Source organism: Aricia agestis, chromosome 4 (genome assembly GCF_905147365.1).
Source record: "Aricia agestis chromosome 4, ilAriAges1.1, whole genome shotgun sequence".
NCBI classification, from domain to species: Eukaryota; Metazoa; Arthropoda; class Insecta; order Lepidoptera; family Lycaenidae; genus Aricia; species Aricia agestis.
In genome coordinates, this window is record NC_056409.1 from 10,521,938 (window position 1) to 10,547,859 (window position 25,922).

Consider the following 25,922-nt stretch of genomic DNA (forward strand, 5'->3'; position numbering starts at 1 on the left):
GCGCTATCGATTGTGCAGGGCGCAGTTCGACGCATGCCTGCGAGTCCTATTGATTGAAGTACACGTTAACATCAATTCTGAGTCCTGTGCAACCGGTGCACTATCAGCCAAGTTGACGGTGCTCCGTTCATAGAACTTCGCTTGCACACGTTTCACGCTAGTGTTACTGCTCTACTAGACAAGTGGCAAGCGATTATCGTAAACGCCAACAAAATGTATGCGATTTGACATAAGTCGTTTCGCTCGCTAGCGAATACTAGTGTCAAATCCCATACATTTTGTTGGCGTTTACGATAATCGCTTGACACTTGTCTCTAGGCCCTGGTCATGGCACCTGTAAAGACGCCATGGCCATAATATCTCAAATGAGTCTCTACTCATTTGAGATATTATGGCCATGGCGTCTTGCCTCTGCAAGGTAGACGCAACAAGACGACGTTATGTCTACATTATAAATATCGACTCCTATTAGATCTATCAGACCACAATGTTTCTAGGCGTAACATTAATTACTATTATTACAGCTTAGTTACGAAGCATATGCAGTAAAAAATTTGGGGTGATGAGGATACCGCGAGATTTCTTTATTTTAGTAAAACCTCCTTCATTTTGAAAGTCGGTTAAAAATTTTGTTTGTCAGCTAACTTGTCAAATTTTGTCGAAATCGCCAAAGAGAATATAATCACTACGGAAATCGCTCCAGCCTATCCGAACATACAAACTCACAAACTTTCGTCTTTGCAATATTATTAGTAGGATTTTCGTAGCCGATAGTCCAACGGCATAATATTATCGAGAAGTCCCGCTGAATGCTGTTGAATTATATTTTTACTTAAACCTAAATTTCAGTGTTAACACAACAGTCAATAATGAAGCTATTACGTTTTTTGGCTGTTAAAAGCAGTTTCAGTACTTCTGCTCTAACATTGTATAGTCCGTGCAATTCACGAAGACGCGCCCCACCACTTTTTGGGTGAGCATCTTTTCCTTTTACCGTAACGCTTTTTCTTAATTGGTCTATTTATTGTAGTATGCGCGTGCACACATAGGTAATTAGTGTGTACCGATAACACTCAAACATTGCAAAAGCTTGCACACATCATATACTTACTATAAACTATTAGGAGGAGTGGGGCGCGTCTTCGTGGATTGCACGGACTATAAAAAGTATAATAACATAATATTATAAGCTAACATTTGTCAAGGTAGTGCGTTTCACACAACCCAATGTCGAATTTTGCAACATTTTTATGAAAATTCATATCATCGTAATTAAAAATATTTGCTAATTAGGTATTATGTAGGTAACTATTTATAACAAAGTTAAAACTGAAGCAACAGTCTGGAAATGTTGAAGAATTACATGTCTAGTGTTTTCCTAAAAAACCTACTTTTTATAAAAAATATGGGACAAACGAGCAAGGGGATCACCTGATGGAAAGCAACTACCGTCACCCATGGACACTCGCAAGTCGCAACATTAGAAGAGTTGCAGATTCGTTGCCGGCCTCATGCTCTCATCTTGAAGGTTACTTCCTGGACAATTTTCCACTACAAAATCAAGATCAGTTGTGAGGTCAGATTGTAAAAACTAACTTTTTATGTATTTTCGCACGCTCGAATGGTGACAGTAAAAGACCAACCTTCGGATCGGTCACGTTTTTTTGCAGATTGATTCCGTTATTATTTTTGAACGAGTAAATTGTGACCAAAATGTATTGTGCTTATCTAGATTGAGCTAGGAATTTAGAATAAAATTTATTATTCGTAGGTAATGAATTATGATAGACAAAGTTGATAAAAGAAAATTCGTGGATTAAAAAACCATGCATTACTTATTTAAATGCTTTATTGTCTATTATTAAAAAAGTCTCCAAAAAACTCTGTATATTTTGGCTCTACTGTTTCAATATTTTCCAATAAGAAACAGCTACATTGACTACTGCATAGCCAAAAATATACGTTATATAACACAGTAAATAAGTAGTAAAGCGTTAAATAATCTCAATTACCCACGTAACATAATGGAGACATAAAAGTAAGGTCAAATACAGACTGCCGAATTGTGTTTTTGTGTCCGTAATGTTTATATTAGAGTACAGCCTACAGGCATAATGGTATGAGTTTCCTTATTTTAACCAACATCAAAAAGGAAGTCCAGCTTTTCAACGTACTCGTGAACATAAACGGCATATTCCTCTGTAGATGAGTTTTTACAGCATTTAGAAGACATTACTAGACCCGCCCACCAGGGTGTCACCCGCAACTTATATCCGTGGGAGAGCCATGCTTCGGCACGAATGGGCCGACTCGACCGGAGAAATACCACGCTCTCACAGAAAACTGGCGTGAAACAGCGCAAGCGCTTGCGCTGTTTCACGCCGAGTGAGTTAGTTTACCGGAGGCCCAAACCTATTTCCTTCCCTACCCCCTTCCCTTCCCATCCCTACCCTCCCCTATTACCCTATTCCCTCCTATAAGGCCGGCAACGCACCTGCAGCTCTTCTGGTGCTGCGAGTGTCCATGGGCGACGGAAGTTGCTTTCCATCAGATGACCCGTTTGCTCGTTTGCCCTTTTAGTTAAAAAAAAAACTCCGTTGCACCAAAATTAGTTTATATCAGTGCTACATTTTTTCGAGATAAAAAATATCTCCACATCAAATTTCAGCAAAATCGGATGGTTTTGGCGAGAGGAGGTGACAGACAGACAGAATATCGCATTTATAATATTAGTATAGATTAGCATGTTACAAAAATGCGCATTTGTCGAATGACGAAAGCACAATAAGCCTTTTGCCTTACCAATGTTATCTCAATTCTCCATCCTAAAGGTCTAAACGACTACATTTTCAGTATGGGAAATATTTCTATAACTACTAAAAATAACTCATGTAAGTATTATGTAACTATTGTATCTTTTCCCAATACAATTTTTAGGCGAATTATAATTAAAAGAGATTTTACTTTATTATTTTCCATTATTCATACTCGTATTCAACAATGAAAGCAGTGAAACCTTCTCCAAGGCTCTTGATTTTGCGATTATCTACTGAGAACCAACGCCTTGAAGTCATTGTATGATAATTTATATTCATTTAGGTTAAGTTACAATGCCTATTTTATGCTGTACCGATTTTGTCAAAGTTATAGGATGGTATATCCTAAAATAAATAAAATACGTTAATGCTCGCAAAAAATACCAAATACTTTATTACGTTTCCCATTGATAATAATAATAGGAGTTTTAACTCCTAGGGCCGTGTTCAGACGAAACTGACTATACGCCGCTGGTGAGCAGCAGCGTTGCCAGATTTTTTTGTGCCAAGTCGGGACTTTTGAACTTTTTTAGTGAAAAAGCGGGATTTTTCAGAACAGCGGGACAAAGTAAAAAAAGGTATAAAATCAAAAGTTTTTTCAATTTTTATCTTTTTATTTGCGTTAAAATAACGTTTACGTGACAATATATAGCTAAAGTAGCCATATAAAATCCACCCCTCTACCTCCCACACTCTTATCTTCATTTCCTTTCTTTCTCAGCACGCTGCGCGTACGTTCGGGCTTTCCCCGAAAAGCGGGACTGAGCTTGTCCCGCGCCGGACATTTAATTTGGATGGAAAAATCGGGACGTCTGGCAACGCTGGTGAGCAGGCTCACTGTGAGTCCCAGTGTGAACGTAAGTGAACGTGAAAATAATAAAAATATACGGTATAGAATGTCCGCGCCTACGCTTAGCGTAATGGCGTATGCTCGTATAGTCGGTTAGATGTGAACGAAAAAGTGAATTTATATGGAAATACATTAAACTGCGTAACGCTCGCTCACATTCAGCGGCGTATAGTCAGTTTGGTGTGAACACCTATTATATATAATATTTTGTCGCTCTGAAATACAGCATAAGTTTTTAGCAGGTATTTATATCAGTGCTCTACAATATTTTCAAGTATTCACGTGCGGATATATTTATATATTTTTATTGAAACCTTGTATTTCAGGCTATAAGTAAGTTATTCAAATCGGTTTACTGGTTTAGGCGTGAACACTATTGACAAACAAACGTCCTTACCAAAATATGACTTCGTGTTATTTGTGTTTAGCATTATTAGTGTCACGCATAATTCGGTGGTTCTCGTCTGAAATTATATGGTTTCCTTAACCAAGGTTGTTGGGCGTACCTGTGATGTTATTAATTTTGCCTACTAATGTGAGAAAATACAGAACATCCGTTGTACATGAAACGAGTAAAAAAGTTAAAAAATTCTAAGCCCGACTACATAAATAATAAATATGTTAAAAAGTCAGAATATGGTTTACCAGGCGATGTCCAAGAGCGGAATTTATAAATTTATAAATAGTCAGTACGTCTTGAGATGCGACCCGGTCTCAAGACGCGGTTCGGCTCTGTGATTGGTCAAAATTTTGACAGCCAACCAATCACAGAGCCTGAACCGCGTCTTGAGACCGCATCGCATCTTAAGTATGTGGGAATATGCGAGGCCACCACAAAGGAAGATCTTCCGACTGAGCGAGGTGTTATGCTCGGTCAGGCCAAAGCCCACGTGATACATCTCAGCTGTCGTTTAAATCGCGCTCAGAAAACTTCGATAGCGCGATGCAGAAATGTTAGGCGAATTGTGGGTACCGCCACATCACTCCCCCCCCGAAGACCGGAGGTCGAATCTTGAAGTCTTGTCGCTTGAGTCGCCAATGCCAGTGAGTTCCAATGAGTCGGAACTGTTGCAGTGAGTCCCAGTGAGTCGGATAGCTGACACTAAAAATTCGGTCGCCCGCCGGAACGCACTCTGTTCATACATTTTGTTGTAGACCCCGCACACTATCAGAATTTCTTACGTGTCATAATGTATGAGCGGGGCGGGGCGTCCGAATTTTCCTGATCAGAAATTCGGATAATGTGCGGCCGGGCTTAATCATGGCTGTTTATGGCCTTGCACCAGTGATGCTTCTGATTATACGTCCCGACGAGTAGTTTTTTTAATAATTAACATTATGCTAGTAAAGTAGTAATTTTACCGCACTATTTCTATAACAATGACCGAGCTACTATGTTGTATGTTATAGCTGTAGTGATTTCCATTGGATAATCTAGGAGATTATGATATTGTTGATGTGAGATTTGAAAAATAAACTTTAGTTTGGAATTCATTAAATAATGCCTCATTCAGTCACGATTTGCTGCAAGGCAGGAGTGCTTTGCCCAAGTGTTTTCGCAGTGTACAAGCTCATTCTTATTCATAACCGAATAGGGCGATTGACTGACACGTACGGCTGGCGAGAGATGCGCAAGACACACTTTTAATGTGCCTGTCCAACGGATAGATCATCTTTCTCTTCAGACAATTACGTGATCAGCCTGCATTTTCTTAACCAATCTTTGGAACAAGATTATAGCGGAAGTCGTGCACACGATCTTCGAATCAAGACTCAAGAGTTGAAAAATCATAATAATAAGCATCCCAAAGCGAAAACTGTCCAACTAATTTTCCACGTACAGTTAATTTCTGCAACTTGCAACATCCGAGCTAGATCTTAAAATAAGATGGTTGCGAAATTGTTCCATATACGCGTCCTCTGATGATTCCAGATTACACTGTACTACAAAATTCATTAGTCGCAGTTGACAATGAGTTAAAGCAATTAAAACATGGCCGCCATCATCCGACCAGTCACGGACACGTAATCCTCGCTAATTCCATACTGCTCATGCCTCATAGTGCTCATATTATAAAGCAGTTTTTACAGGAGTGAAGAATTATATGATCATGTAAAGGCAGCCTACTAGCAGATCCTAGCTAGTTTTCTAAGTTTGTTATGTCACATAATATAGGTAGGTACGCAGATGATTAACAACAAAGTATGCATTTCTACTGAAGTGGTAAGTCGGAAATAGCTAATTGTTACGTCAATTAGGCTTTACAAAGAATTCCAATAAAAAATGAGTTAATCTAGATTTTTGTAAAAAAACATTAGGTTTAACCTAAGTTTTTTATAGAATGCACATTAGTCTTCGGTAATAGGGATCATGGACGAATATCTACGCGTTCGTAATTTTTTGTCTCGGTCCATATCATGGGCCAACATAGAGAGGTCAGATAATATATTTTGATTTAAATTTCGTAATAAATCTACTCAAACATTCTACAGCATACAAATATATGTTGCATATTTTATAAACTAAACCACCTTTACAGGTCGTTAAATCCGTACACTTCAATTATAAAATTGCAAAAATCCTTATGAAAATTGTGAAATATATTTAGGTAATGCACACGTAACAGTTCTTTGTACTATCAGCATCATATTAATATTATACTGGTGTCACATTGATGGGTAACGTCAACTAATTTGGAAGATGCTTTACTACATCTTGACTCTAATATCTCGACTCTAGCTTTACTCTAGTCTCTACCCAGACTGTAGAACCATAACCTCCCAGTTGAAATGTGCTTTAATCTATGTAATTGTCTACCACCAGGCTTTCCAACATAAAGCAAAGACAGCAACATGGATTAGTTTCTCGTGGTTCGTTGATTGGAGCTTAAAATTTCAAATTTTGCCGGCATCTCATAAGGAAGGATTTATTAAAATTCCATCCCTAAGGGCTTATTAAAGTTTGTTGCGCCAAAATTCGTATATCGCGTGGGAATCGTAAACTTTTCCGGGATAAAAAGTAACCTAATCCCTATGTCCTTTTCTGATAGACAAAGAATCTTCATTCTCTGTATCAAATTTTAGCAAAATCGGTTCAGCGGTTTAGGCGTATGTAACAGACAGACAGATAGTCAGACACACTTTCGCATTTATAATATTAGTATGGATAAAACATTAAACATACTGTCATCGAGGTTCAGCAGCGCCGCCGCCTTCCGCGCCTCCGCGGTGGACACGTCGTGCTCCACGAAGTACTCCTCATACTGCACCTCCACATCACCGCCCTTCTCCGAGGTGTTGGGTCTATGCAGCGACGCTGTGGCGCTTATGCCAACCGGCTTAGAGTCGGAAATCGGTCGTACCTGAAAGCGATTGCTGGATGAGCGTTCTATGGGAGTGGTATTTCGTTGGCATAGGTGATGTTAGAGGAAACATGACCCAAAGCGAAAAGAGATTAATGGAACAACAGCGGAACGAACGAATAATAAAAACTATTATTCGTAAATGACAATGTTAGTCTTTCAAGTTCTTGACTTCCGTGGTAGCAAAGTTTTATGAGGGCATATTTCAGCGTTGCATTCGCTAGAGACCAATGTATGATCAAAGTCAAATAAATCTTAGCCAAGATATCATACATGTATACAGCATTTCTCTGGAATATTCTAGTTCAGTACTTACCAAAACTTCAGGTACTCTGAAGACTACATCCGCGACGGCCGGCGAGCCCAGAGCGAGCAGCAGCAGGCAGACACCGGCGCGCCGCATATGACCACCCTTCTACACCTCCGCACGCTGAAACATACTGACTATTAATAACGAAGAAGAGAAACAACAAGATATTTATCATTTTAATCCGCATTACTCTAAACTCTCCTTTAAGCAGGCCATATACCGTACACGCAAGGGTGTACCTGTATGTTAAGTCTCCTCTACATATCGGCGGACGCGTCGGCAGATTGTATCTGCGGATGCGTCCGCCGATGTGTAGACGGCGATTTTTGCTTGTCTGTGGAAGGTATTTGACGTCGGCCGATGCATCTGCCACACATCCGTTTGGTGTCGGTTTTTCGACACGGATCAAAGGGATCTAGCGCGAATGCAAGGCGCCTGTCCACACGTCTGCCGATGTATCAGTATTCGACGGCAAATTTAGTGGGAGTGGACGTGTGTGTTTGTCGAAATGGCTAACATGACCAATTAGAAAATTCTCCAGATGGTTCAGCGCAAAGTTCTGCAAGCTGCTTTTCCATGCTCGCTCTAATCAAAATTAAATAAATATTATTATTAGGTATATTATATATATATAATTTAATATTGCCAAAATATTTATTTCGAATATATTTTCAATTACTTTGTTCTGTTTTTGTGTATAGACAGCATCCACCACCTTCTTTTGCTCTATTTTTTTTTACTCTACTGCGGTGCACTCTTAGGTAATAAATAATAATTATAGGTGCTAATTAAGTATATAGAAGCAGCCGCTACTGTCTCTATATTCATTTTTTGCGGCACGAGTTACGTCTTTCACGATTGAGCACAGACTGATTAACTCACAGATGTGTGGACGGATCGCAATTTATCTGCAGATATGGTTGCGGATGCATCTCCCAACGCATCCGCCGATATGTAGAGGAGGCATTACAGAACATTGCAGGTTTTGCCTCAACTTTGCCGTAGACCTTGCGTTTATGACTCAAACTTTAAAGCTTATTTAATACAGATTGGTATATACGCACTGAGATATAAGTACTACGGAGCGACCGACACTAAAACCAGCCAAAATGGTTATTTTCATTTTTCATTCAACGGGTTCTTTTGCGAGGATATATTGGAATTTTAATAATGAAGAAGACAATTCAAGGGCAAGTAAGCGAGGATGGACGGGAAGGAAACATATTAATATCATAGACTAAGGAAATCTAGTCTCTGCTAATATTATAAATGCAAAAGTGTTCCTGACTTATAGAGTATAGACAGACGTCTATACTCTATAACAGCCTTTCCCAAAGTGGGCGATAACGCCCCCTTGTGGGCGCTGAAGGTCTCAAGGGGGGCGGTGTGGGACCCAGAAAAAAATAGGGGCGTTATGTAGAGGCTTGGGGGGTGATTTATTTTATCTGAATTCATTTTAAATTGAAACAAGGGGGCTAAAACATAATATTTTCTCAAAGTGGGCAGTAGACAAAAGAAGTTTGGGAGCCCCTGCTCTATAGGTTACCTCTTCATGACTAAACCTCTGGACCCAACTTCAAGAAATTTCGTATGGAGGAGGTATAGCTACTATAACGTAATAAATTCGTATAACGTAAATATACGATATACGAATTTCGGCGCAAAATACGTATACCGGCGATATCGCCGTTATACGTATTTTGCGCCTTTATATAACTTTTTTTTTCTACTATATAGTAGAAAAAAAAAGTTTGCAAGGTTTATAACTTGTACTAGATATAAATGCACCTGACTTTCTTATTAAAAGTGTAATAAATGTTTTGTTCAAAATCATGAAAATAATATATAACTGTACTCTCACATATATATACCAAGAAATATTCAAGAGTGTGTCGGTGTAGGCGACTCGTTTGCTGAAGCACACTCATGGTTTTCACATTTTAATAGCAACCCTTGTGGCACTCGACAGAAGTGGCTCTCAGAGCTTCATATTTTACGAATGAATTCCTGAAGTCTACAGAAAATACTAAAAACTATTATAAATCTTTATTGATACTGTTCTATTTACTATCACTATTATCACCCGAGAAATTAAGAATTTTCGGGCGCTTCGGTGGAACAAACTTCCTGAAGATAATCCAATACGGCATACCTACATTTTAATAAGTATCAGATCAGAAAAATAATCGGTCAAGTGCGAGTCGGATTCGCGCACGTAGAGTTCCGTACCATTATAGAGCAAAATTAGGCCAAAAATTGTGTTTTTAGTGTGGGATTAAGTTTTTATTTCATTTTAATATTATTATTAAATATTAAAGTACACATAATATTATAATTAAGGACTTTGAGAAAAAAATCAAGTACATACTGTTGCCATTATTGATATAGAGCAAAAAAGGAAAAAAAATCAACGTTTGTTGTATGGGAAATAAAATAAATATTAATATTATTATTAAATATACAATCTAAAATAGGTATACAAATATATACAAACTTAAAGTATAAAGCTATAAAATTAATAAATATTAAAAAAAATCGGTGAAAATTTCAGAATTCTAGCTGTAGCGGTTCTTGAGTTACAGCCTGGAGACAGACGGACAGACGGACAGACATCGAAGTCTCAGTAATAGGGTCCCGTGTTTACCCTTTGGGTACGGAACCCTAAAAAATATACTCATACAGCATACTAGATGAAGCCTCCAAAATTGTTTATCGCGCTTGAACCATACATTTTTCCGGGATAAAAAGTATCCTATGTCCTTTCCCGGGACTCAAAGTATCATTCAACAGTTAAGGCGTGAAGAGGTAACAGACAGACAGACACACTTTCGCATTGATAATATTAGTATGGATTTTGGTACAAACTAGGCCTTTGCATCCGTAGTGGATGATTTATACAGTCTTTTCAGAACGAAGTAACCACTCCTCAGATACTGTAGTGCCTGGGACAAGATTTAAATGTCCGTATGGTATTTTGCGATAAGTAGTTAAACAATATTAAAGCCTGTGGTCCAAAACCGGAGACGAAGGACAAAATATCATCTTTAAAATTTTAGACACAGATGACAGATTGCCTAGTACTTTGCTGTAATACCTAGACAACATATATGAGTTCCTACAATAGGACACTACACAAAGAGATGTAATTAAGGTAATAAGTCGTGGGCAGTGGTCATTATTTGACGTCGGTTTTACAGCGTCCTTCGTCGCACGTATCATGTTCATTACGCCTCGAAACTCGATATTCTTACATCGATATCGCTACCGAGTTATCGATTTCGTTGAACCGATTACTGTAGACACTTAATAAGTTACGGCGATTTATCCATACTATTATTATTGATGAAAATTTGTGTCTGTCTGTCACCTCTCCGCGTCCAAACCGCTAAACTGATATGAAAAAAAATCTGAAAGTCCCGGGAAAATACATAAAATACTTTTTATCCCGGAAAAATTTACGGTTTCCGCCATGTTCTCACAGTATAAATGACTTTTGACACAAAGGATTAGCGGGCGTAATATTTGATATTTTGGTACTGACTACTGTCTTATTTATTTTCTTTAATATAGAGCCTACAGCCGTCAAATTACTTATAGCCTAGTAAACGAATGATTCTGCTTGGAAAAGTCGAAAGCAGAAATTTTGACTTTGGTACCTTGTTTAGACTAGTTAGGAGATAAACATACAAAAAGTCCTGACCCCTCCGAGGTGAGCCCGATGGAGGGGGGGCAAAGAAGGTCCCGTTTTTTGGTTTTTTGCTTACTCATCATAAACGGTGCTTCGTACGAAATTCTCTTGTATAACATAATAAAAGCTAATTAAATTTTCTACAACTTTGTCCTTTACACTTTGTATCTATCTCCAATCATTGCCCCGCTATGAGCTTCTAAAATTAGCCGAGTGTGTTTTTAAGGGTTTCGTACCCAAAGGGTAAAAACGGGACCCTATACTGAGACTTTAATGTATGTCCGTCTTCCTGACCGTTTGTCTGTCCATCTGTCTGTCCGTCTGTTTGTCCGTCTGTCTGTCTGTCTGTCCTTCTGTCTATCCGTCTGTCTGTCTCCGGCTATAACTCAAGAACGATAATAGCTAGAGAGTTGAAATTTTCAGAGATTATGTATTTCTGTTGCCGCTATAACAATAAATACTAAAAACAAAATAAATTAAATATTTTAGGAGGGCTCTCATACAACAAACTTGATTATTTTTGCATTTTTTTTCTCGATATCTATCATGGCATAAGGTAGGCTGAAATGTTCACAAAATACTTAGTTATATTTATATTTTAATAATTAAAAATAAAATTTAAATAAAATAAATATTTAATATTTAATTTTTAAAAAAGGAGGTGCATTACGTCCAAACTAATGTAGCACTTTGAGACATACGCCAAATGAAAGGGCTTGAAAAGTTGAACATTTTATTGTATGGGGAAAAATCTCTAAACCACGAGAGAAAAAAGTTAATGAGGGTAGAAGGTAAGAAAAAATCACATAAAAACACTCTATATTATTGCATCAATCATAGTGTTGCTGGTAAGGAATGACTTCTGGAAAGTAATCGTATATGGCAAACTTGAGGAAAGTGTTGTATTTTAGTATATTGTTCCATATTTTTAAGAAATGTATGGGAAAACAATAAAACCTTAAAAATCTAACCTTTCCTGGATTTAACCGTACATTGTTACCTTGGAGAATTTGTTGATAATAAGCAATACTAGCGAATGGTGCAATAATACAGGCTGTTTTATTTTTCCTAAGAAATAAAAAAAACATCCTTTATTATTGCGCCATACGCTAGTTTTACTAATTATAAACTATTTCTCTAAAGTGATATTAAACGAAAAAATTAGGCAAAGGTTCGATATTCAACATTTTACTGTTTTTTGTATGAGAAAAATCAAGTTTGTTGTAGGAGAGCCCCCCTAAAATATTTAATTTATTTTATTTTTAGTATTTATTGTTACAGCGGCAACAGAAATACATAATCTCTGAAAATTTCAACTCTCTAGCTATTATCGTTTTTGAGTTACAGCCTGGAGACAGACGGACAAACAGACGGACAGACAGATGGACAGACAGACGGTCAGGAAGACGGATAGATATCAAAGTCTCAGTAATAGGGTCCCGTTTTTACCCTTTGGGTACGAAACCCTAAAAAACACACTTTTGAAAATGATTGGAGATAGATACAAAGTGTGAAGGACGAAGTTGTAGAGAATTTAATTAGCTTTTATTATGTAGTAGACAAGAATTTCGTACGAAGCACCGTTTTTGACGAGTAAGCAAAAAACCAAAAAACGGGACCTTCTTTGCCCCCCCCCCCCCCTCGGGCTAACCTCGGAGGGGTCAGGACTTTTAGTATGTTTATCTCCTAACTACTTTAAACAAAGTACCAAAGTTAAAATTTCTGCTTTCGACTTTTCCAAGCAGACCCCCATTTTGCGCAATCGTTTACTAGGCTATTATTGTATACTATCTTTCTGCAGAAATTTGGCAGAAATGCAACAGCCTGAGTATCATTGTAGAATGTTAAAGAAAACCTTTAATTTTGTTCCTAAAATTCGTCAGATTTTTATTTTGGCACGTGAGACAGATAGTATTTTGCGTCTTTAACTTTGCATGAGTAAGACAGTGACATTCGAAGGACGACATCGGGCCCCAAATCCATAATCCATTAGGTAACGTCGAATATGTCTGTAGCATATAAATATTATTTAATAGCATTTATAGCATTTCGAAGTATTCAGAAGTCGTTGTAGCAATGATACGTATTAGGATTATACAAGATATCTGATAATATGTCCTACAGGCTATCAAACACGAACGTAGCTAACCGGCATACCGGCAGGTTTTGGACAAAATTCGACTTTTGATAACCAAATTCCGAATTCAGAACTTGACATAGACCTATAGCGCTAAATTTTTGGGTTAAAAAAATTCAAAAGTTACATTATATGTAAGTATATTATCAAATCTTGTGTTTCAAAATCCAAAAATATTTCTAAATTTTGTCATTGAAAATAAATCTAGCTCTTAAAAACTTCTTTTTGAATACCTACACACTGAAGCCTTTTCTACAACTCTTGAATTTAGCTAAAGTCTATGCTAAAGTTATGAAATACTCCGGATAACTAGAGTGGAATTCTTGAGTGCGACAGTCTGACCGTGGACTTGGCTTATTTATACCTTAGTATTAAAGTTTTTTGGTTTAGTAAAATACTACTACGAACATGAAGTTTATCAACATATTCCATAAATTACCTTAATAACTTCTGTGATGTTGACATTTCATAAAACTTGATCAAGCTAAGCTTGATCAAGTTTTAACTACCAATAAATATTACGTACGAAAATTTTCTTTACTTAATTTAATATATTATAGTGGACCCACTTTAAAGAAAGATATAATACTTATATCCACAGCCGAAAATATTATAACCTCCTTTTTGGAAATCAGTAAAAAATACATAGAAAAACCTTTTCAAAAGTCGGTTAAAACTGAAGACCTCTATAATAATAATAATAATATCTATAGACGCTTCACACCACGTCAGTCTGGCCCCGTGCTAAGTACCTAAAGGACTTGTGTTACAGGTACCAGACAACGGAAATATATTTAATGCTTTTATACTATTACATATATTTAAGATTTTTATTATATAATCATACACATATTTAATACACATCCGGGAACATTGAAAACTTTTTGTTCCGTTGCGGGATTCGAACCCGCGACCCCCGGCTTGAGCTACCAACGCGCTCACCACTGAGCCACAGAGGTCGTCAGATATACTATCTATCAGATCAGTCTATACTAGAGGCCTTCAGTTTTAATCGACTTTTATTCGGAGAATACGGCTTCTGAACAAGGCAATGTATTTTCTTGACGGGAAAATTTCCTGTACCACTAATGTGTACCGGCTTTATGGACACTGAGATTTATAATGCTAGCCACGTCCTCCAGATTGGCAGGCTCAAGAATTGCAGGTGCATCGACTTCAACGACTTTCTTCGAACAATCTAGAAGCCTACGTCCACGTTTATCCTTACATAGTGCAATCAAATCGTTAGTCGAATATAGGCAGTAAGGACGTCAGTAGAACTTAAGAAGATTTGATTTCTTGTTTACATGAAATTTTATTTTAAGAGCGTCCGTGGATTAATGGGTAGACCTTTGGTTCGCACTCGTAGAGGGTGCAGGTTCGATCCCGGGTGGAGGCGTGTACCAATGAGACATTTTCTGATCTCAAGTACATAATGAATGAATGAATGAATGAATATACTTTATTGCGCACATCACAGTTACAAACCCACACATAAAATAAAGCACATAATAAAATGAAGATAGTGCACAAAGGCGGCCTTATTACAAAATTGCAATCTCTTCCAGGCAACCTTTGGAAGAAAGGAACAAATTGCTGGAAATACGGATACATAATACGGACGCTCGTACGGTGAAGGAAAACATCGTGAGGAAACCCGCACATAGTTGGTCCCAGACGTATTGACTAGTTCTTTCCTCTGGACTAAGCCAACTATGTTGCGAGAATGTCGTATGTGCTTGGGCAACCATACGGACATTTAAATCCCAGGCACTACAGTATTTGAGGAGTGGTTACTTCGCTCTGAAAATACTGTATAAATCATCCACTACGGATGCAGGTTGGCCTAGTTGCATTTTATTTTAGAGTAGAAGAAAAGGACACGTGCTACGCTTAACCTGCTGAATCTGATGTGTGCTTAGATATTATATGTAGATATACTACAAATCCTTGTTTGTCAAGCCATTATATTATAAAGTATCAGAAACGAAGAACACATTTAATAACACGTAAGATAATGATGTCTGTAATAGATAGGATGGATCATGGATCTTCATTCATTCCAGAGATTTCAACAATAACTATAAAGTTTAAACAAAGACCTGAGTTTGCCAGTCAACCTTTTTTTATTTATTTTAAGAGAAAAATAATCGGCCAAGTGCGAGTCGGACTCGCGCACGAAGGGTTCCGTCCCGTTATACAGGAAAAATAGGACAAAATATTTTGTTTTTTTGTATGAGACCCCCCCTTAATTTTTTATTTTATTTAAATGTTATTATTAATTATTAAAGTAAATATATAACTAAGGGAAGTCTAGCTATAGCGGTTATTGAGTTACAGCCTGGAGACAGACATACAGACGGACAGACATCGAAGTCTCAGTAATAGGGTCCCGTTCTTACCCTTTGGGTACGGAACCCTAAAAAATACATTACAACGATTTATTTAATATAATTATTTACAGCTATACATTATAATGTTCTTTCGTCGCTACTCCAAAAAGAAGCAGGTACATTACAGCTTGGTATGTCCAAAGTCAAACAAGTACAACGTCACTTAAAACGTTAGTCACGTTTTGGTAAGGGCATTCTGTGTCAGTAGGTGATACTGTCAATTTGTGTTTCCACGAGTTTAAGGGCCCGTAGAATAATGAATAATTGAAATATACAGGCTGTAACAAAACAAAGTGAGCACTAATTCCACTTGATTTTATTACAATTGTAATGTTTTACCGTTTACGCGACCGGTTTCGACAAAATCATCATCACATCTGATATTACCTAATGAGTTTACTATACCAATGCCTAACGTGACCATACGTCCCCGTTTTTAGGCCGTCTGTCCCGGTGTCCCCGGCGAAGCCGAAATTGTACCGCTTTTGCAATTATATATTATATAATTTAAATATTCACAAAATACTCAATTATTATTGTATATACCTCTATACTTTCATATTCCATATCCATATCAATAATATTATAAATGGGAAAGTGTGTCTGTCTGTCTGTTTCACGCTCAAACCGCTAAACCGATTTTGCTGAAATTTGGCATCAAGATACAGTCAGTCAAAGGACATAGGATAGTTTTTATATCGGAAAAATGTACAGTTCGCGCGCGATATACGAATTTTGGCGCAACAGAGTTGCGGGCGACATCTAGTTAAAAATAAAATGAAATTAAAAATTAACGGGCCCCCCGGCCGTAGATGCCCCGCTCGCTCTAACAAAAAAAATAAATGGTCACGTTACCAATGCCTCAAGTCTTACCGAGTTTTCGATCAAATCCTGAAGTGAGTTTAACATTTTTACTATTCAAAAAAACTGCACAAAGATACTAAAACAATTTTCACTTAAAAATCCTCGATTACAGAATAGAGCTCTATAAGTCTAAATAAATCTTAGATTTTTAAAGTGAATTTAATTTCTTAGCCATTTTCATATTATGATATGAAAACTTTACGTAATATAATATTTTTCCAACCCCTCCCAATGACGTCACTAACAGAACCCTTACAAGAGCGATGTTTTGTGAGTTGTGACCGAAATTAACATAAATTATGACCATACTGCCAATATTATTTTCTATTACGGAAGGCTTTTCCTGTATCTTAAAATTTTCATTTTCAGGAATTTAGTGCGTATAATTTAACTTAGCAGTTAGCAGTAATTAAGTTATTACTTAAAATATATATTATATCTTTAAACGAGCAATTCTTGTATATATATAATTGGAATCTCGGAATCGGCTCCAACGATTTTCATGAAATTTAATATATAGGGGGTTTCTGGGGCGATAAATCGATCTAGCTAGGAATATTTTTTAGAAAATGACATTTTATTCGTGTTTTATCGAATACCGAGCGAAGCTCGGTCGAATAACTAGTTATGATATAAATCAGTGGTTCTAGTTTTTAAGATATGTATGTAAGGACTAAAGCTTAAAACTTAAGCTACTAAGACTTTTCCTTGTCCTGCCACCTGCGTATTAAGTTAAACGTGTTTCGCGAAATTAAGACAATTACAATAATAATTTGAGTGTTTACAATATTATAAAGTTACTATTGTAACCTTCAAGTTACGATATGCTCTATTTATTTAAGAAGGTCAATAACTTTATTTAAAGTTCACGTTACATGTGTTTAAACATTATTATTACGTATTAACTATAATAATATTAAAATTATATTATGCCATTTTAGTATAGTCTCAAAGTTATTAATTTGCAAAGAAAATGTAAATAGGAAAAATCAAAAAGCAATAACTATCGGAATTGGCATGAAAACAGTTTCATAATTTAAATATTTTTTAAGACGAGTCCACACCGCCATTTTTTCCATACAAACGTTTTCCCCTGTTTCCTCCGTGGATAATGCTATTAGAGTTATAAATTTTTTTGTGAATATTCACGGCCACTAATACAATGTCCCTATGTTTTCTTTTTTTCATAATTTAATTATTAAATAAGATATGAACGTTCAAAAACCCAAAAAAATGGCCAGATTTTCCGCTGTGTTTAAACATCCAGAAAACAGATTTGGCTAGATTATACAAAAAAAAAAAAAACATAGGAACACAGCTCAAGCCTTTCTTTAATCTTTAATGAAAAAAGTACTTAAATCGGTTAAGTTTTGGAGAAGGAATCAGGGGACAACGAATCGTTGATTTTCTGGATTTTCTGCAGTTGTCTCTATCGCGTTCTGCGGTATAGGCTTGAGGTAAGGGACAAGTCACAGTTATAGATATTACACGTACTTTTTTTTCATTTCTCTAGCCCCTGGTGTATCCTCTTAAGATTCCGTAGCCATACCTATCATGGCTGTCTGTCTGTCTGTCGGTCCGTCAGTATAATACTACTTTACAGCCACTATTTTTTGGAACTATAATAACTACACTGCTGAAAAGTGTAAGTAGTGTAAATAGTGTGTAACAAGCAAATCAACATTGAAATAACAAAACATAACATCCAGTTTTATACCCGGAAAACGTTTGTTTGTTAGAAATAGAAATATTTGGATCTAAATCATAGATTTACTGATCTGAATCCAAAGTGCTATACCCGTTTTTATGGCACTCTAACGGGGTGTTGAGTGAGTAGTGGAGTAATCTAATGCACGCCCAAGGTCTGAAGAAAAATGTTATTTATGAAGTTAGTCAATAACAATTACTGTTGACCATGATTCAGTTTTACTGTAGATTGATTCCGCCACAAACCTGAATAGTGCTGTTGAAACTCTTGTCTCATGTTAATTATTGTATTTTAATCCAGGAAAAATAAACATTCTTGACCTAGGAAAAACGCATAGAGTTGAAAATTAGTAGAGAGTAGATTTTGTGCAAAAAAAAATATTTAAATAACCCAAGAAAATATAATCTACTTGTTTTCGAATTTTGGTGTAAAAATCTTAACACGGTACACAGCTACTTGCCAAGTTTCAATAGTAGGTATAAAGTCGTATAGTTTCGGAGGAGAGGGAATCATAGGAGGTTCCGTTTTTTGCCATTTGCCGAAGGAATCCCAATAAAAAAATATTTTATTCAAAATGGGTATTATTATACACTTTTTGAACACCGAATCTATTGTGCCTACCACCATAGTATTAACAAAACAAAGTGATAATTCTTTAGGGATTTTCTATACCCCTTATTATTTATACAGAGTGTAACAAAAGTAAGTGATAATACTTAAGGGTGTGTACGTGTTCCTTGTAGAGAGTTCACTGTGAAAGTAGCAGCGCTGAAAGACCAAAATTTTTATTCACTTTTGTATGGGGAAACTCGTGACGCTCGGGCCCTTGCCCATACAAAAGTGAAAAATTTTTTTCGTCTTTCAGCTCTGCTACTTTCGCAGTGAACTCTCTACAAGGAACACGTACTGTTATAGCTTTGGTATGTATGTAACATCCCTTAGTCAGCCCCTTTCCTACCTATCCAGCATTTCCTTTTAGCAGCTTCGGTTGCATTCCCAGTCCCATACTCTCCATCCAGTAGGTATCCATCCGCGCTAGACGTGTGCATCAAAAATCCAAAATTGTTTTTTTTAAAAAGCCAAAATTTTTGTGCGTTGTAACAGTACACACCCTAAAGTATTATCACTTATTTTTGTTACACACTGTATAGAGTTCTCTGTGAAAGTAGCAGCACTGAAAGAGCAATTTTTTGTGATTTGTATGAGCAAGCGCCCGAGAGCCGTGAATTTTCCCATACAAAAGTGAAAAAAGAAGTTACTCTTTCAGCGCTGCTACTTTTACAGCAAACTCTACATGGGTGACCCATATGCACCCTAAAGTTATATCACTTGACTTTGTTACACATGGTATAAGTAGATCTGTAGATCACCTGACATAAGTAGGTTGTGTCATGTCACATGTGTCTGTGTGTAAATAATAATAACATCACTCATCAGTTAAAGAGCGATATCAAACAGTCCGGAATCTAGAACTTCCTATATAGTGTCTCCTTTGTAACACTACACGGTCTGCGGCCTGCGCGCTTCCGCCACTATACATTATCGTTGCATAAACCCGGCAACATCATAGAAAATTAATTCTTATTATTACAAGGTGAGGATGGAAAATTCCTTGACATCCTGTTAGAAGTTGAGAAATTAAATTAAGTACATCAAAAGATAAAATTGCTGTAAATAGTTAAAAGTATGGATTAAAAAACAAATGAAGAGTGCAAAGTAGGTAAAGACTAAACTTTAGCTACTAATTCCATTTTTTTTATTTGTTCATTTAAAAAAATACGTATTGAACAAGAAAAGTTATCAAAGTCAAAATTGATTTTTTGATTTTTTTTTCTTTTTTTAACCCCCGACAAAAAAAGAGGGGTGTTATAAGTTTGACGTGTCTGTCTGTCTGTCTGTCTGTCTGTTTGTCTGTGTGTGTATCTGTCCGTGGCATCGTAGCGTCCAAACGGGTGGACCGATTTTGATCTAGTTTTTTTTTGTTTGAAAGCTGACATGATCGAGAGTGTTCTTAGCTATAATTCATCATCAGCCTGCTCAGTGCTGGACAATCAGGGTTTATCTGGTTCATGAAAGGCCGTTAGCAACTTGTAGTCGTTTGATGGGTTTTATATTTTATTCTAGTTGTGAATATACAATATACGTATACACATAATAATGGAAAGTTGACCTGGTGTTGCAGCATCACCTGGTAATCAATAGGATATCCAACTCCTCGCCAACTTAGAGCAGAGGTTTCGTGTTTGGGCTCATTTTGATTGCGACAGACAGTAAGAAGTAGATAAACACTATATATTTACATGCTGCTACTGCAGCATCACCTGGATTCTATAGGAACCGAGCTTCGTATGAACCCAAAGTGGAGGTTTCATGTTTGGGCTCATATTAACGGCCTCATCGAAAAGGACATTGATAAAATATGGTAATCATGAGAATATGATTCTGTTGATAGGAATTAATATTCTGCACTATAACCAACACAAGTTTAAAAAGTATGAAATAAAATTAAATTAAGAAATTTAAAAAAACCCCCGCCAAACAACTTTAAAATTAAGAAATTTAAAAAAAAACCCCGCCAAACAACTTAAAGTAATGAAATAATATTTACTGCCTTCAAGTTCAAATAATTCGTAAGTTGTGTAAAGTAATATTTTAGTCCATTATTGTTGTCAAGGTGTGTCGGGGGACCGCTAATGTAGATGTTTGATTTCACATAACAAGTTTAAGGATCAATTCACAGCGGACTGAATCGAGATAATCAGCGACTTGGCGGTTGTAGGTTGTAGTTTACTTAGCGGTCCCCCGACACACCGTGACAACAATTATGAACTAAAATATTACTTTACACAACTTAGGAATTATCTGAACTTGAAGGCAGTAAATATTATTTCATTACTTTTTAAAGTTGTTTGGCGGGGGTTTTTTTTAATTTCTTAATTTTAAAGTTGTTTTTCATATCAGAATTTTCAAACGCTTAAGAGGATCGACTACCGGGTCCATCTCCATACAAAAAGTCATAACGTTTTGCTACCCCTAAAACTTATCCGATTTTTCACTATGTTATTGTCTCTAGTGAAAACTATGCTAACTACGTTTTCCTTTTATCAAAATTTTTGTTAGTTTGAAAGTTACGAGCTTCTGAAATCTAGGTTTTTAGGCTCAAATCTTTCTCATTTTAAATGGTTTGTATTTGAAAAACAACGTAAAATTTCAAACAAAGCAAAACGTACAAGCGTAGATTAGATTCTGCTGAAAAGATTGATACCAAAAAAATATTAGTTTTAGTACAGTGTAGGGGATGCAAAACGTTATGCCCCGAAACGCGATTTTTGTCTAAAAATACCCAGAATCACAGCCGAACTGCAACTCTCTCTATCGCACGTTGGCGCTGGGGCCGAGCGCTGTGGCGACAGAGAATGGTTTTCCAAATACCTATTTTTCTACGCGCGCGGCACTACACAATAGTCTTAAAACTCTACATTTATGTTTCATAATATTTTCTATCGTTAAACATTTATTAATACAAATTATTCTAGAATCCTAGTATATCAGATAGCTTTGCAAGACTGCAACTTGCTAATAATAAAACTAAACTCCATTACAACTTATCTTTACCTACTTTATGCAAAATATTTACGGTGCCACTTAACGTAGAGTCATATAAGTGCGGCTTGCGGCTTGCGGCAATCCCCGCGAGATAAGGTGTTTACTTTGAGATAACGTCCACACTGATAAAGAACTTTCAAGAAGCTCTATATCCAAAGTACCTTTAAGTTAGTAACTTGGCCTGTTTCACAACCACCCGTTTCAAATCGATACCAACAATTTATACTACGCTAACTCGATTTTTTGGGAAATACGTTTTTTTACACGAAGTGGCTTAAAATGTTGTGTTTTACATATAATAAAAAAAACGTGAAGAAATATAAAAAAATAACAAAGTTACGAATGTTAAAAAACGCTAAGTATAGGTAATTTTTGTAATCACTCGATCTAAACTGAGCTAACTAATATTGGCGGCGTGTAAGCACAGCACCGCCTTGTTTATTTACATTAGCCTAACTTACACTTGTCGCTCTGTAAGACGTAATTTTATTTTAAACCTTTTGTGTAGGGCAAAGTGGGAGAGCCATGCTTCGGCACGAATGGGCCGGCTCGACCGGATAAATACCACGTTCTCACAGAAAACCGGCGTGAAACAGCGCTTGCGCTGTGTTTCGCCGAGTGAGTGAGTTTACCGGAGGCCCAATCCCCTACCCTATTCCCTTTCCTACCCTCCCCTATTCCCTTCCCTTCCCTACCCTCCCCTATTACCCTATTCCCTCTTAAAAGGCCGGCAACGCACATGCAGCTCTTCTGTTGCTGCGAGTGTCCATGGGCGACCGAAGTTGCTTTCCATCAGGTGAACCGTTTGCTCGTTTGCCCCCTTATTTCATAAAAAAAAAGTATATAAATATGTTTTATAGCAATAATCTACATTTTTCTTTTTTATTTTAACCATTTTTCTCGAATTCCGTGCAACACTACGCTAACATATAGTTAGCGTAGTATATGCTTATGCTAGCGATATTTAGGTTGTGAAATAATGATATAAATACGTATATTAATGCTACTTTTCTTATATATAATATTACGTTTTTATTTTATAATAAAAATATTTTAATAATCACATTACTTCAACATAAATTATTGGAAACGTCACCGTTACTGACCGTTACTTGCCGAAATTGATAATCCTAAATTCATGCCTCTGTATAGTTACGTCATGTTTGATGAACCTTTTTCAAGTCGAGATACAGACAAAGACAGGAAAATAGTGTAGTATTACAATACATAAATATAAACGACTTGGGAGCTCCACTTAATATTTCTTCACCCATAGTATTGACTTCTATTCAAACACCTTCTTAACATTAACTTTACCAAGTATCGCACCTTTATTTTTGACTAGCTGATGATGCCCGCAACTCTGTTGCGCCTAAAATTGTTCATTGCGCGGGAACCGTACATTTTTATGGGATTAAAAGCATGATTGGCATGGTGAGTCCCTGGAAAGTACATAGGCCTTCCGGGAGCTTACCTTGCGAAATTTCACCAAAATAAGAAGTAACAGACAGACAGACAGACAGAAAGATAGACAGACATACAGATAGTCGCCTGCTGTATAGGCTATAGCAGGCTCGTCTTGGGGGAAGGTTTATTTACCTTCCAGTCCCCCTAGACAAGTGGCAAACGATCATCGTTAACGCTAACGCTATCGCTACAAAATGTATGGATTTGACATTAGTATTCGCTGGCGAAGCGATGACTTATGTCACATCGCATACATTTTGTAGCGTTAGAGCTGGCGCGCACTACGACTTTAGTCGCGCGATTATTTTACCGACCGACCAAAATTCAAATAAAATGTAACTTTATTAAATAGGCTATAGATTTCATTTTCTACCGACATTTGTCTAGCGACCCATGCTGCCACTGCTTTTCAATGGCGTAGAGCAAAATTAAATCTATAGCTTATGTCATAAAGTGGCATTTTACTTGAATTTTTATTGGTCGGTAAAATAATCGCGCGACAAAAAGTCGTAGTGCGCGCCAGCTCTTAGCGTTAGCGTTTACGATGATCGCTTGCCGCTTGTCAAGGGTGCAAGTTGCGGCGTCGCATCGCAAAAACAACTATAGAAAAGCAATGTTGTTTTTTTGCGATGCGATGTCGCAACGCAATGTTGTGGCCTGGCTCTTTGAGCCTTGCTTGCGTCATTCTTTCTAAGTTCGCCATACCCAGGAAAACCATGCGCATCGTAACCAATTTGGAGGCTCATACGATGGGCGATAGCATCCCCAAGTAGCCGCCTGAGTGCTCTAGCTAGACGGGACGTTGTGATCATTAATAATTCTGATCCTAGGTCTTCGCCTCGGCCTGTTTCGGGGATTGAGCCACTCCCGCTCTCTCAGACGATCAACGTCCTCTTTAGCAGACACCATATTCTGTTGTACAAAATTCTCCACCGCTTGCTACTTATTTTCACTCTCCAGCAAGGCGCATAATATATAATAACTTTATTGAGGTTATGACAAGCCGTTGTTTCCTCTCGTCTTACTATCTCACATAGTGGCCGACTGCCGACCGAAGCACCCAAGGGCGGTCGGTAGCTGCGTGAGACGAAAAGACAGTGCACCGGTCTTTCAGTTGACCCATTCTTTAAGACCAGGTCGAATGGATATGAGCAGGTTGAACTGACTTGCGGCCACTTTAGTGTCTCAACCCAAAGTACAAGCGTTCGTAATTTAGCTCTATTCCGCCATCGCCGGATAATGTCAGGTGAAGGGTTATATCCCGTTCTGGAATTGCCAGAGCACTTCGGTCAGTGAGGCAGCCTTCAAATCCCAGGGCACAACTCATTGCTTACTTGGAATAATCGGTTGATGCCGTGCATACCCCCAAGTACTTAGAAGTTCCACGTCTTCCTTTGAATTTTTCCAAAATATCTTTTGTAGGTATTTGACCTCCAATCTGTTCCATGACTCGGATAAGAACGTTTGGATCGATTTCTTATTGCTTTTATTCAATAAAATAAGTTTTATTACATATTGAATGTGTAGGAATCGATACTCTAAATTTGAAATAATACGCTAACTTGTTGCACAGTACGATGTAAAGGACGCTATTTTTCAACTTGACTTTTATACGTGGGAGAGCCATGCTTCGGCACGAATGGGCCGGCTCGACCGGAGAAATACCACGTTCTCACAGAAAACCGGCGTGAAACAGCGCTAGCGCTGTGTTTCGCCGAGTGAGTGAGTTTACCGGAGGCCCAATCCCCTACTTTATTCCCTTCCCTACCCTACCCTAATTTTTTCTCATCCCTACCCTCCCCTATTACCCTATTCCCTCTTAAAAGGCCGGCAACGCACCTGCAGCTCTTCTGATGCTGCGAGTGTCCATGGGCGACGGAAGTTGCTTACCATCAGGTGACCCGTTTGCTCGTTTGCCCCCTAATTTCATTAAAAAAAAATTAGAAATAAATAAGGTTAGTATATTACAGTACATAGGTTAACTATTAATGGTGCCAAATTTCATATATGTACCCTGATTATGAAAAAAGTTATTGCTCTTTTCCCTTTAAACGCGTCTCCTGTAAAGTTCACTTATATGAGTTAACGTGGTTAATTGTTGGTGTCGAAATGATCGTTGGTTTCGAAGTTACTTATTTTTCTGTGTAACTGCCTTTGCGTATTATACAAAATTCTAAAAGCTAAGGATCGTCTTTTTTTGTGTACAAAAATATGATCTAATTATGCAGTAGATCATGTTTTTGTACAAAAAAAAAAAGATTTTCCTTAGCTTTTAGAAATATAAATTTAGTCCTAAATACGAAAGTTAAAACGATTAAGAAACTGAATGTTATTCACATCTTGCTTCGCGCAGACATTAATTATTAGGTATTGTTTGTCGTAGTTGAACTATATTATAATGTTTGCCATCTAAATCGGTTCAGTAGTTTAGTATTAGCGAGGTAACAGACCAATAGCCAGACCCACATTTACAATATTAGTATGCATTTTGTATACTATTATTTTCTTGCGAACATACCGACTCTACAAGACGCCACCAGACCAGACAGTACTTGCAAAAGGGTCCGAAAATTTGGCGTGGGGTGTTCGGGGTCATTGACTCGTCAAGGTCATTGAATACCAAAGGGTGCCAAACACACTTTGCAACAAGGACTGATGCTTTCGCGTTTGGTTGTTAATAACTTTTTTAAAGAAGTTTAAGAGTTTGGACTTTACGAATGT

General features: G+C 37.3%; 2 protein-coding genes across 3 annotated transcripts in view; both read right to left on the reverse strand.

The window, feature by feature from the left end:
* LOC121726101 (sodium channel protein Nach-like) overlaps positions 1-5,609 on the reverse strand; it is a 30,321-nt gene extending 24,712 nt beyond the window's left edge. For both annotated transcript variants that reach the window (XM_042113333.1, XM_042113330.1), the window contains exons 1-2: positions 5,605-5,609; positions 3,250-3,251 (exon numbers count right to left, since the gene is read on the reverse strand). The gene's annotated coding sequence lies outside the window, so the exon portion shown is untranslated. The remainder of the gene's footprint in view (positions 1-3,249; positions 3,252-5,604) is intronic.
* LOC121726104 overlaps positions 1-25,922 on the reverse strand; it is a 53,374-nt gene that overhangs the window by 7,657 nt on the left and 19,795 nt on the right. Inside the window, exons 2-3 of the mRNA XM_042113337.1 lie at positions 7,345-7,458; positions 6,851-7,028 (exon numbers count right to left, since the gene is read on the reverse strand). Coding sequence (XP_041969271.1) covers positions 6,851-7,028; positions 7,345-7,431 — 265 coding nt within the window. The 5' untranslated portion in view covers positions 7,432-7,458. The remainder of the gene's footprint in view (positions 1-6,850; positions 7,029-7,344; positions 7,459-25,922) is intronic.